The sequence below is a fragment of the Mya arenaria genome, chromosome 6 (genome assembly GCF_026914265.1).
Source record: "Mya arenaria isolate MELC-2E11 chromosome 6, ASM2691426v1".
NCBI classification, from domain to species: Eukaryota; Metazoa; Mollusca; class Bivalvia; order Myida; family Myidae; genus Mya; species Mya arenaria.
Genome location: NC_069127.1, coordinates 75,165,425 through 75,179,574, shown reverse-complemented (window position 1 = coordinate 75,179,574; position 14,150 = coordinate 75,165,425). Strand labels below are relative to the sequence as shown.

At 34.0% G+C, this 14,150-nt stretch overlaps 1 protein-coding gene across 3 annotated transcripts in view; it reads left to right on the top strand.

Moving 5' to 3' along the window:
* The window catches only part of LOC128236641 (uncharacterized), an 80,871-nt gene continuing 66,721 nt past the window's right edge, over positions 1-14,150 (top strand). For all 3 annotated transcript variants that reach the window (XM_052951637.1, XM_052951638.1, XM_052951640.1), the window contains exon 1: positions 1-120. In XM_052951637.1, the coding sequence (XP_052807597.1) occupies positions 43-120 (78 nt within the window). In that variant the 5' untranslated portion in view covers positions 1-42. The remainder of the gene's footprint in view (positions 121-14,150) is intronic.

Below are 14,150 nucleotides of genomic sequence, written 5' to 3'. Positions count from 1 at the left end.
GCTGCACTGTCTTTGTGCATAAACCATTTTAATTTCGTGAAAATGATTTCTGTTTTTTTGAGAAAGAAAAAGGATAAAAAGAAGGGAGAACTATATAGCAACATTGAACGTACATACCATGTAAGTGTTGTTTTCTACGATATCTTAAATTAAGTGCGACCATTTTGCTTTGTTATGTTTGTTCGAGTTTAAAATGATCGCACAATAGCATAACTTAAAAGCTGTGAAGACTTTGATTTATATACAAGCAAATTTTCTACTTTCTGCAAAACCGTTTGGAAACGAGAGGAAATGCACCTAGAATTAGATCAAATTAACCTGTTTATACAAGCACTAGCGTAACTACTAATTACTAATGACGTCAACATGTTTGGTTTGAGCGCCTGTAAGGTAAATCCATACAAAATAACAATGGATAACATTTGGCGGTTGTTCAAATTAGAAATTTGTTCTATTTGAAAACAATGATTATTCATAAATGTAAGAAATAATGCAACACATCACTACTACTTTTGATTTAAAATTATGGGCGCTCCTGACAGGCGGAATATCCGATTTGTGAAATGCTGGTTTATTAATAATATTATTACTAGTTAAGACATTGCAGATCATGTTAAAAACTACAAAATGGAAAGGCATTAAACATGTTTGAACACGTTTAGTTTTATATCCCACACAATGTAAGATGAGATCAGTAAAGTATATATATGTAATTCCAATTTTTCCAAAAAAAATGTTCCTTTGTCCGACATAAATCTCAGTTACTGTATTTATTGAGATACAAAAGACCTGTTTCTTTATCGTCGCCAAAAAACCCCACCGATGCACCTAACAATGCATTATTCATTCAGATGAGGTCAGGTAAATTGGCATACATTAAATAAATTACAAAATAACGACTTCTTCCATACAACAATAAATTTAAGGCCAGTCATATCGTGACACAATTTTACCAAAATGTGCACTTTGGGTTAAAATCATAACTCTGTCTGATGAAACATTCGCATGTTAAGGTTAAAAAAGCTCGGGGCCCACCTAAATTACGTCAAAGATGGCCACCACAATATAAGATGGCCACCATCACCCTTCATGTTATTAATATGAATTGTCATATTTTTGTTGTTGTATAAGCTCAGTAAATACAACATTTATATTTACTTTAGTGTTACAATCTTTCAAAGAAAACCTATAAAATTCAAATATATATTTTTTCATACAATGAGTTTTTTGTTGTTGCAATTGCAACAATTCTTGAAGTCCATTTATGTTCTTATATTTGTTCTGTAAACATCAATAGCATATATGTTGCCAATAGTCTCTGTTTTCGAAATAAGGTATAAAACGGTTCGAAAAGCAACAACATGTTTATAATCTTAACTTGAAATGACTGTACATAATAATGGAGTGACAATCAGGTCAAAATTGGCGGAATTAAGGAGTAGATGACAAGCAATGTTATATATCAACGTGGTTGGCAAAGTAAAGTGTAGGGATTTCCAACGAGTGGTGTGGATCGATAATATCAAGATGATGGTACAAAAATGGCTGCCATGAAATTTCAACTCAGTGAAAATGTAAATTTTAAATATAGCAGACTTTTTCATTTGTTCGGTTCACTCAAAATGATTTAACGTATGACGTTACTTTATATCTATATTTTACTCAGGGTAATCAATTGGAAGTAGATTTTAGCAAAAACATATATATATATATATATGTATATATATTGTATTTTTTTGATAATGTTTTCTTTGTTTATTCTCAAAGTAAGTACAATGATGCTATTCATTATGAAACTCTATAATCACGCAGTTTTAAACCATTTGTATGCTAACGCAGACTGTGTGGGATTTTCATAGTATCAAACAATAACTTTATCGAATCTATTACATTCCTTCGTCTGCATATAGAGTTTGGATCACTTATCATAGCAGTATAACCTATTAGTTTTGTAACCTATTGTTCTATCTTAACTTCCCTCTAGTTCATGCATACTTTGATCAGATTTACCATTTACGTATTAATTATTTTACTTTATTCGGGATTGTTGTGAAAAGAGAAACACTGTCTTAGTTTAACCCCGTGAATTTACATTTTACTGACCGTTTCAAGGTGGTACCTATCAATCGTTGATAAACATTATTAGTTTGATATAGTATATATGTAGTTGATGTTTGTAGAGTTTTGTGTGATTGTTTCATGTTTCTGGTTTGATTTTTTTTCCATTAAATATCATTGGCGTTGACCCTATGTTATTGAAAGGGGTTCATGTTTAAACTACTGGACTTGTTTCTGTATTTTTTTAATTTAAAATTTAGATAAGTATGAATATTCACATATAGATATGGTACTTAAAATTACGTACACAATTGATTACAATAAAGTCAATGTAAAAGACATTTTAAGGTCAGTATATGAACCCCCCCCCAACCCCCCCCAACCCCCCCCCCCAAAAAAAACAACAACAAAAAAACAAAACAAAAAAAAACACCCCACCAAACAAACTCCCATGTCATTTTCATCTTTTTCAGTTTATTTTTTTAGTTTTTGTGAAGAAGATGTTATTTGAAAATATTATTTTCCTTAAACTAAAAGATATAGAGGGTGGAATTTTTAGATCTTTTTTTTTTAAAAAAGCCAAAATTTCATAGCATTACAACATGCCAAAGGTGGTCACGACGTTGCTGTTGCTGTATGAGTCTTATGGAAAATTGTGCTCGTGTTAATTCAAAGCAGTTTAAATATACGACAGATATATTGTTCATACAGTTCTTCGTGTTAACATAAATATCTGTCCGTTTTAATATCAAGGTCAAGGTCAATACCAAAACGGCAAATAACTGAGAATGTTCGTCTATTTGCTTACACAAGGTTCTGTAGAGACTGGCGATTTAGGAAATTTTCTCTTTTTTCAATATTCAGTTACTTTTCAAAGAAATGCTTTTAAGACTATGAAAACAACTTCCGTGTTCTCCAAATGAATACTACCAAAGGTGATCACCAAAAAAAGAGCTGTTTCCAAGAGGTTTAAATATTATACTTTTTGACTCCTAAGTATATTGTTACGTTTTTATAACAATATTAACCTTCAGGGTCAAGTTTATCCATGTCTTAGGATTAACCCTAGGTGCAATATGTGCGTATGAACGCAAATAGCCATGCGGAAAAATTACCAATGGGAACAAACTTGCCTTAAGTTTGCAGGCAGTTTAAATCTTACCCGTGGTATTTCATGTATAAGCAAAACAATAAATGTTTGGGTATTTATTTAAGTTTGGCAGAGCTTTTCAGTAAACAAGTGAAGAAGGGAAATTGTTATTGATACAACTTTTTTTATTCTGTAAAACGTTTTTTTGAAACTTCTCGGAAGACTGATTCTTCTAAGGACTGAAATGTTTGAAATATCATGTGAATTTTTATTTAAGTATTTTGTTTACGAGGTTAGCTATTTGGTCTTTCTTGGAGACTCATTTGCTATCAAAATGGAATGCTTAAACTTTTAAATTCATTTAATTATAAAAGCTATCTCACACATATTTCCTTAGAAGTTGTCAACTTTAAGCACATTCTTGATTCTTCTTTCGAATGAAACGAATGTTAATACGTGCAGTTTATTTTTCTTCTAAGTGTATGACATTTCTGTTTTTGAATGACATATATCTTGTTTACTTTCATTTGAATTCTGCAACATAATATCGCTCAGTGAATAAGGGTTCGTATTAGATACAGAAACTAATAGTTAACATTGGTAATTTAAGCTCAATTATTGATTAATGTTCTTTTCAACACAAACTATTTGCATTCTATTAAATAAAATCAATGTCCTAAGTTAAAATTTGAACGCGTCCAAAGAATACTGAAGGTGCAAAATAGCCCACGTGGTATTAAAACATGTAATTCTATGGATATATAATATAATTGTTTCATAATGCACTTAAAGATTTCAAAATCAAGTTCAAAATCTTTCGAATGTCAAAATGCAAATATGACCAATATCGACAGCGCTGTTACTTATTTCTTCATTTTATTTGAAAATGTCTTAACACTAATAAAATCACAAAACATTCTTAATAATATATAATCTCTTTTGTAACATAATAATAATCAAGCTTACCTTACAATTGCCCTACCTTAGCGCATCCAGTGCGTAACAAGCGTTATATAACGTATTTGGGTGGGCTTCCTGTAGTCCTCTTTTCACTTTAAAGTCTATTCAGTGTTTTTCCAACCTGAGTTATTATTCTAGTCGCAAACAACCCCGAAACAACATATTTCCAAGGTTAAATAATTATTTAGCAAACAAAATAGTTGTTCTAAAGCACCAGTCAGAGTTAACATAGGTTAAGCTATAGCTTATTCAAACACATTTACCCAAATCTGCCATTCAGCCACCATTTACTGTTCTCAAGTCCACCCAGTGTCTAAAACATTTTGCCAGTCGATATTGTGCTAAACTTACAATAAAGAGGCTATGAAACACTATAAAGTGCCATATAAACACTAGTTTTTCTGTACTGGAGACCATTTAGTGTAAAAAAAATCCTATTTAGGTTCTCAAGCCAATTTAGTAACCGGTTAGTAAAACTTCTGCTGCAATCTATATATCAAGTGTCAAACATACCACAGGAGGACTCTTTCGCATCCGTCTAAGCTTCAAATAAACACAAATTCAGCGACATTTAAGTCCATCGTGTGTCAAGCAGACAACAAAGCAGCATTACAACCGGCATCCTTAACCACTGAAGGCTATCAACACAAACCCTTCTAGCGTCTGACAATTCCTTTAGTGATCACAGGAAAGCATTGTCCTATTTAAACAAACCTCAAAGGGTATTTACGTGAGTCAGTCCAGTACACTTTCGATTTAATTTTGACTACAATAAATCACATTAAGAGTATCTCCACAATGCCAAATTGATCACATTTTCGCATAATGAAGCAGATTCAAAGCAGAACAAACTGTGTATTTCTCATAAAGCTTTTGCAAAAAAGACTTCTTCTTGCAACCTTACCCCAAATTTGCAAAACATACCCATGCACTAATCGGGCATACTCAATACCAAATAGATCACATGAATGCATCCATACAGCCAATATAAAGACCCCAAAACACACTTCTGCAGCTCCAGTAAAGCTTACTCAGTGCCAAGCAGACTACAATTCGGCATCCATGAATCCCACTAAATTAGAGTTTATGAATAGCTGTGATTAAACCTTATCTTTGCTCCATATGGTAATCACATGCCCATTCAGAGCTAAATACTAATATGTGCATTCTAATAGAGCCTACTCAGTTCTAAAAGAGCCACATTTTGACAACCATGAACCCCATTCAGAGCCAAAGAAACACATGCGAGACTTTTTTTAGAACAAAATATACATTTAATAGGGTTTCATTGTAAGATTGTTTGGATAACCCTATATCCCCACAAAAAAACCCCATCCTTGATCAAAAATCGTAGGGAAAATACTATTGAACAGAAAGTTATTGAAGTGAAAGTTCAACATCCATCACTGAATTCAGCGAAGGAGAATGAAAGCACCACCTGGGGAAATCTAACGCCCAACTCTGTCGCAACGGTTCATAAATGTAAGTCAAATTATGTTGCAACGAGTTGAGATAAACACAACTTTATTTTTAAGACTTCTTGTCAAATACAAATATACATTATATCAAAACAACAACAACAACAGCAACACAACAATTTTAAACCATGGCTCATGACAGTTCAACTCTAGGTTAAAAGGTTAAAGCATAGAATATAATTTACATCAAAATAATATTTAAATGAGTTATTGCAACGAATCATCGAACAATCTGTTCAGAATTAACATTTGTATATGATTTTGGCCAATATCACATAAGAGGGTTTCCGAATGCCTAAATCACAAATATTTACAAAAATGAAACGTAAGATAGGCACAAATATATATAATGTTTAAGCATTGATTCACACCACTTCAAAGAATATTTGAAACTCTTTTAACAATATTACATATGTACAATTATGGATATAAAATCTGTTTGTATACACATACGCTAGTCATTAAAAATAACGCGCGTCTGTTTAAAATACAACTATTGCCTTTAATGCATAAACAAACACAAACTATATAAACGTGTTTATTTTAAGCATAGTGTAAGACGTTCCGCACTGGTATAGAGTCAACAATAATACAGCTATAATACGGGCATTACTGGCAACCTTTACTGTGACTATGATTATAATGCCCAGAGTAGTTCACTTTCTCTTTATAATACAAAACCGTGTATATTGCAGCTACAAATGGACATTCCAGTATTACAAACCGAATACAATTAAAACGCAAGACTTCTTGTGTCTGAAGTCAAATCATAGGTCATCAATACAAGTGTTCAATTCATTTCGTATTTATTTGTGAATGCATTATGACATTCTTAGACACACCTTTACTACACTATTTAAATGAAAATGTGATCCTGTAATTCTAGTAAAATAAATTTTTTGTAACATCTGACGAAAATGCAGCAGGTATAGAATGTCCAGCCATCTAGTAAGGTACCAAAAAAGTTAACGAGAATGGCAAATGAGACATTCAATTCCAAATGGAGTACACATACATTTTAATTATGTATTAATTATTCTATTATTAATTAAATATTAAGTTTTTTCTTATGGTAACATCGCTATAAAGATTTTTTGTATTGTAATACAGTGAGATCTGTTTAAAGTGTATTTCTACTCTTGCTTATATTTGTCTAAAAGGGGCACAGCTTTGATGCTTATTCATGTATCATAATCATCCTCGTCATCATTGGGTCATCTTCTGTCTTGAAGTAACGAAGCTAAAACAGATAAAACACATCACTAGGTCATTGTAACATGGAAGTGGAAACATAAATCGAATACCATTTTGATTCAAAAGAACAGTACTTGGAAGTACTTCTGATATCTATATGTATGATACATACATGTTGAATAGAAACGAGCTTTAGCCAATTGGTAAGATGAAGGTTTGTAGTGCCAGTAACTAGTCTATCATCTCAGGTATCAATCATATGATGTCCTTTGTCTGCAATGTTTATATTCTAGAATGTTTATGAGATAGTTGAATATGTAAGAAACCTAAACTTTTAACTTCCGAGAATCTACATAAATATAAACAACACGTAATCGGGAACCTATTTATCAAGAATATTAAATTTATTATACATATTTCTTGTTTTGAAAATCATATTTAAGGTCAATTTAGGATAAGAATTATATAAACATATAAAATCCGTGATAACCATGATTTTGCATTTTAATTTGTCGCTTTCAAAAAACTTTTCACATACGGTGAGTTTACTAATATTGCTAAATGGACAATCTCAAAATGGACATCGGAATCCAATCCGTCGTAAAATTAACAACGACCATTTAGAGACTGCGATGGACCCGTTGTTTTATCATTGAATACATGTAGCCTAGTGTGATAGCAATACAATAAAATGATCCCTATTCTCTAGGGTAGAAGTGTGTCTGAATGTGTGTGTGGTTGGGTGGGGTTTGGGGGCATTCTCCATCATAAAACTGTCCAAATTCATATGTCAATATCGGAGATTTAAACACATAAAAATACACTAGTGACTATAACCACTGCGGTGTTAGCACCTTAACACCATCAAACTGCTGTGCTTGGACCGAAACACCATACCAGTGCGGTCTAAGTATCGTAATACCATATCACTGCGGTGCTAGCACCGTAACGCGATCCCACGGCGGTGCTAGCATCGTAACACCATTCCACTGCGGTCATAGCACCGTATTACCATACAAATGAGGTGCTAGCACCGTAAGGCCATCTCACCGAAATACAACCATAACACTGAGGTGCTAACATCGTTACACCACACTACTGCGGTGTCTGTTGCCAACACCATCCAAATGATGTGCTAGTACCGCATTTCCATACCATTGCGGGCTAGCACCGTAACGCCATTTAACTGAGGTGCTAGCGCCGTAATGCCATCCCTCTGCGGTGCTAGCACAGTGTCACCATTTCCCGGATGTGCTAGCACCGTATCTCCATTACACAACGGTGTTAGCAGCACAACACCGTCAAACTGATGTGCTAGCACCGTTTCACAAAACTACTATGGTGCTAGCTCGGTAACACCATATTTATGCTGTGCACCGTAGAACCATATCACTACGCTGCTTGCACCGCAACGGCATCCCATTGAGGTGCTAGCGACCTTACACAATCCATCTGCGTTGTTAGCACCAAACTACCATCCCATCAGCATAACAGTATCTCACTGCGCTGTGAGCACCTTAACAACATGCAACTGCTGTGCTTGCACTAAAGCACTATCCTCCTGTGGTTTTAGCACCTTAACACTATCCGAACGATAGCGCCGTTATACCATCCGACTGCGGTGCTAGCACCAAACAATATCAACTTATGGTTTTAGCGCCGTTACACGATCCTATTGCGTTTCTTATACCTTATCACCACCCACTGTGGTGATAGCACCGTAACACTATTCCGCTACGGTGCTAGTTCCGCATTACCATCCTTTTCATTGCTAGCTACGAAACACCTTCCACAAGCGGTTCAAGCACTGTAACACCATCGCACTTCACCTTACCACAGCGGCACTAGCACCATTTTACTAGCATACAACTACTGTGCATGAACGGTATCACCATACTTCTGTTGTGCTAGTACCGTAAAAATTATTAATGCAGTGCTAGCTTCTTATAACCATACCACTGCGGTGTTAGCATCGTATCACCATATCAGTGCTGTAAAAGCACAAAATTACTTCACCACTGCGGTGCTAGCTCTGTAATACCATACCAATACGGTTCTAGCACACACTAACAACATCCCCAAGTGGTGCTAGCACTGTCTACCAGTATCAATGCGTTCCTGGCACCGTACCACCATGTCAGCACGGAATCACTCTCCCAATGCGGTGCTTGCATCGTAATAAAAACCCACTGAGTACCGTTACACCATTACACTGACATGCAAGAACCGTAACACCATACCTCTGCGTTGCTAGCACTGTAACACCATACAACTGAGGTGTTAGCACTGTATCATCATGCCAGTATGGTGCTAGCACCGAATTACCACACCACTGCGGTGCTAGAACTGTATCACTATACTTATACGGTTAAAGCACCGTAACACCATCCCACTGTTGTGCTAGCATCGTATCACCATCCCTCTCTGGTGCTTGCATAGTATCACCATCACTCTGCGGTGCTAGCACTGTATCACCGTCCCTCTGCGGTGCTAATACTGTATCACCATCCCTCAGCGGCGATTGCACTGTATCACTATACCTGTGTGGTGCTAGCACCGTATCACCATTTCTATGTGGTGCTAGCACCGAATCACCATCCCCCATGGTGCTAGCACTGTATCACCATCCCTATGTGGTGCTAGCACCGTATCACCATCCCTCTGCGGTGCTAGCAATGTATCACCATACCAATACGGTTTTCGCACGTAACACCATAATTCTACGGTGCCAGCACCGCATCACCATCCCTCTGTGGTGCTAGCACTGTATAACAATACCAATGCGTTCATAGTAGATATGCCTGCAAGACTGCAGTAACTAGTTGGCTTTAAAGAAAGACATACTACCGTCTTACAGGCATTCCTCCAAATGCTCGTACAGTAACATAATAATAAACGATGCCTTCTCATAAATTAAAATTTGATTTGGATTAAACAATATTGATTTGAACATTTATTTTCAATTTTTAAGACAAGTACTAAATTAGCACAATGAAAATAATTAACTATGTCATTAAAACATGAAAAGTAGACAAGTGATATAACAATGCAAAAAACGAATGAATCACGACATTGGCTACTGAGCTTGTTTCCATATAATTATTGATATTTACAGTAGTTTTGTGAGTGCCGTGTGGAAGCTGTAAAAAGTCGCCTTAAACTTCCATTTAATTTTGTCATAATTTCCAGTCTTACAGAGACTGAGAACGGTAGTCTTTAGTTAACATAATCGTAGCCTTGTTGAAGACCTTGTTTACAACGGTTTTAGTACATTTTCCTAGTAACAAGGAATCGCTGAAGCTCAAAAATTAGAAAGTAGGTCAAAAGGTCACATACAAGGTTATCCGAGAACAACATTGATACTTGTTTGCAAACTGTACACATGGTCTTTATGTTATTGCTGTAGCTACAAAAAGAAGAACGTAGTTCAAACGATCACAGTCAAGGTCATTCGAGGACAACATTAATATTTGTTTTCAAACAGTACACACGGTCCAAATTATATTGATATAACTTCAAAATTAAGAAAGAAGGTCAAAAGGTCCCAGTCGTCAAGGTCTTCCAAGCACAACATTGATATTTGTTGTCAAACCTGTACAAATGGTCCAAATTTAATCGCTCTAGCATAAAAAATAAGCAAGATGGTCAAAATGTCACGGTAAAGGTCATCCGAGAAAAAACATTGATACTCCTTTGCTAAATTCTACACATGGTCCAAATGTCATTGCTGTAGCTTCAAAAATAAGAAAGAAGGTAAAAATGTCACAAACAAGGTCATCAAAGTATAAAATATATATGTGTTTACAAAACAGTAAACATGATCCAAAGTTTATTGCTGTAGCGTCAAAAATAAGACAGTAGTTCAAAAGGTCACGGCCAAGGTCATCCGACGACACCATAAATATTTGTTTGCAAAATGTACACAAGGTCGAAATTTAATTGCTGTAGTTTCAAAAATAAGAAAATAGGTCAAAATGTCACAGTCAAGGTCATCCAAGGAAAAGATTAATAATTGTTTTCAAAACTGTACACATGGTCAAAATTTCATTGATTTAAATTCATAAATAAGAAAGTATGTCAAAAGATCACAGTCAAGGTAATCCGATGACAACATTAATACTTCTTTGCAAAACTGCAAACATGGTCCACATTTCATTGCTGAAGCTTTAAAAATAAGAATGTAGGTCAAAAGGTCACATTTAAGGTCATCCGAGGTCATCATAGATATTTGTTTTCAAAACTGTACACATGGTCCTAATTTTATAGCAGTTAGTTCAAACACAAAGAAGTAGGTCAGAAGGTCACAGTCAAGGTTATCCCAAGACAACATTGAAAATTGTTTTCAAAACTGTACACATGGTTTAAATTTCATTGCTGTAGTGTCAAAAATAAGAAAGTAGGTTGTAAGGTCACAGCCAAGGTCATCCGAGCACAATATAAACATTGCTTTCGAAACTGTACACATGGTCCAAATTGTATTGCCTTGGCTTCAAAAATAAGAAAGAAGGTCAAAAGGTCAAAAACAAGGTCATCCAAGAACAACATTGTTAGTAATGAAAATACTTTATGGTATAAGTTTAATAATGCTGACAATATTTTTGCAATATTATTCCTCCCGAGGGTTCACCTTATAGCTCATTAGAGATTTTTGATAGCATTGAAAGTAACATTGTTGATTTACTTTCACAGTATAACAATGCATCATTTACTATTTTTGGTGATTTTAACGCACACTGCGGCAAGCTGTTAGATTATGTTGAATTTGACCCTTATGTAGCAGATAATAATTTAGATGACATTGCTACTAGACAAATGTCAATTAAGAATCTTTTGGATCTGGGTATTCCATTAGAAAGATTCTCATTGGATCAGAGTAATATTAATAACTATGGTTATCGCCTGTTGGATCTGTGCAAATCTACTGGTCTCTGTATTGCTAATGGTAGATGTGGAAACGATATGTTCTTGGGTAAATGTACATGTAAAAACACGAGTTTGGTTGACTATTTGTTATTGTCACATTGTAATTTCACAAATGTTAATAACTTCGATGTAAATGACTTTGATCCTATCTTATCGGATGCACACTCGTCTATTTCTTTAAAGTTTTGTTGTCATAATTTATCAGATATTACTGATAGTCAAGAACATGATAATGACTTTGATGTTGACTTTATAGAAGATGAAGTTAAAAAACCGATCTGGGATAACACTGTAAAAGAGAGATTTTTGTCTAGCTTTGGTGAAGATGCCTTATTAAATTTACAGTTAGAAGTTGATTCTATTTTTAACAATAAAAAGTATTCTGAAGATAGTATTAATAGTTTAACAAATAAAGTATCTGAACTCTTTGTTAATGCTGCTGATAACAGTAATCTAATTGTTGCTAAGAAGACCTCTATGTACAAACCACAGACTTCTAAGAAGAAACCTTGGTTTGATGCTGACTGTGATACTGCTAGGAAAAGATATTTACATGATAAGAATTATTATAGAAGGATAAAAACTGTGGATAGTTATGATACAATGGTTAATAGTAGTAAATGTTATAAAAAGACAATTAACAAGAAAGTAAGATTGTTTAATAATGATGTAAGTAAAAAACTTATTAATTTACGCTCTAATGATCCTAAAGCATTCTGGAATTTGCTAAACAAGTATTCTGGTGATAGGAAAGATACCGTTTCAAAGATTTCTAGCCAGGTATTTTATGAACATTTTATCAAATTGAACCAGTCTGTTGTTGATGATAATGATGTTGCATCCCAAGACTTTGATGATACTTCAGTTGAATATAGCAATGAGTTTTTAAATGCTGTAATAAGCATTGAAGAATTAAAAAAAGTTGTTAGACTGTTGAAAAATAACAAATGCCCTTCTTTGTTTGATAATGTTCTGAATGAGTTTATAAAACATGCAGACAGGGATGATATTTTATCTATTATTTGTCAACTTTTGAATGTTATTTTGGATTCTGGTATTTTTCCTGATGTCTGGAGCCGCGGAGTTATATTACCTATATATAAGAATAAGGGAGATGTTAAAGATCCAAATAACTATAGAAGTATTACTATTTAAAGTTGTTTTGGCAAGTTATTTACAAATATTATTAATGAAAGATTAAATTGTTATTTAGAAAGTCATAATTTACTTTGTGAAGAACAAGCTGGGTTTCGTAAAAAGTATAGCACAGTAGATAATATCTTCTCACTAAAATTACTTATTGACTTTTACCTAGGTACAGGGAAAAAGTTATACTGTGCTTTTGTTGACTATAAAAAGGCCTTCGATTCTGTGAATCGCATTCATTTGTGGCAAAAACTTCTTGCACATAATATTGATGGGAAATGTATTAGAATCATTCGTAATATGTATGCTAAGGCAAAATCATGTGTTAAGGTGAATAATACATTGTCTAACTTTTTTAGTAGTCATACTGGAGTACGCCAGGGTGAGAATTTGTCTCCAATTTTGTTCTCTATATTTTTGAATGATTTATCCCAATTTATGCCTACAAAGTTTGAAGGATTGGCCACTATGTCTAAGGTTACTTTTGAATGCCTTAGTGATGATGATGTTGAAGTTTATCTTAGAATTTTTATATTGTTATATGCAGATGACACGGTATTATTGGCTGAAAGTAGTCATGACTTACAAAATGCTTTAAATGCTATGTTTGATTACTGTACGTTATGGGATTTGCAAGTCAATGAGGATAAAACAAAAGTTGTTCTGTTTAGTAAATCAAAAGTTAAAAATAATGTAGTATTTTTCTATAACAATAAAATACTACAGTGTGTTGAAGAATTCTCTTATCTGGAAATACTTTTTAATTATAATGGCAGTTTTTGTAAAGCTAAGAAAAGATAAGTTGAACAAGCTAGAAGAGCTATGTTCTCACTTATTCAAAAGTCCCGAAAACTCAATCTTCCCATTTCAGTTCAGTTACATTTGTTTGATTCTATGATTGCTCCAATTTTGTTATACTCTTGCGAAGTATGGGGTTTTGAAAATATCAAAATAATTGAACAGTTTCAGCTGAAATATTGCAAATTAATACTCAATCTCAAGGCTTCCACCCCTAACTGCATGGTGTATGGTGAACTTGGTGTAAAACCCATAGCTTTACAAATTAAATCGAGAATTTTATGTTATTGGAGTAAGATAGTGAACGAAAAAGATTGTAAAATATCTAAGTTACTATATAATACGGTTCTAAAACTACATAATAGTAATGTTATTGTTTCTCCATGGTTATCTTTCGTTAACAATACCTTAAATGAACTTGGTTTTTCTGATTATTTTAGAAGTCAAACAGTCATTAGTTCTGTTAATTTTAAGTCAATTGTTAAAAGTAGACTGTATGACCA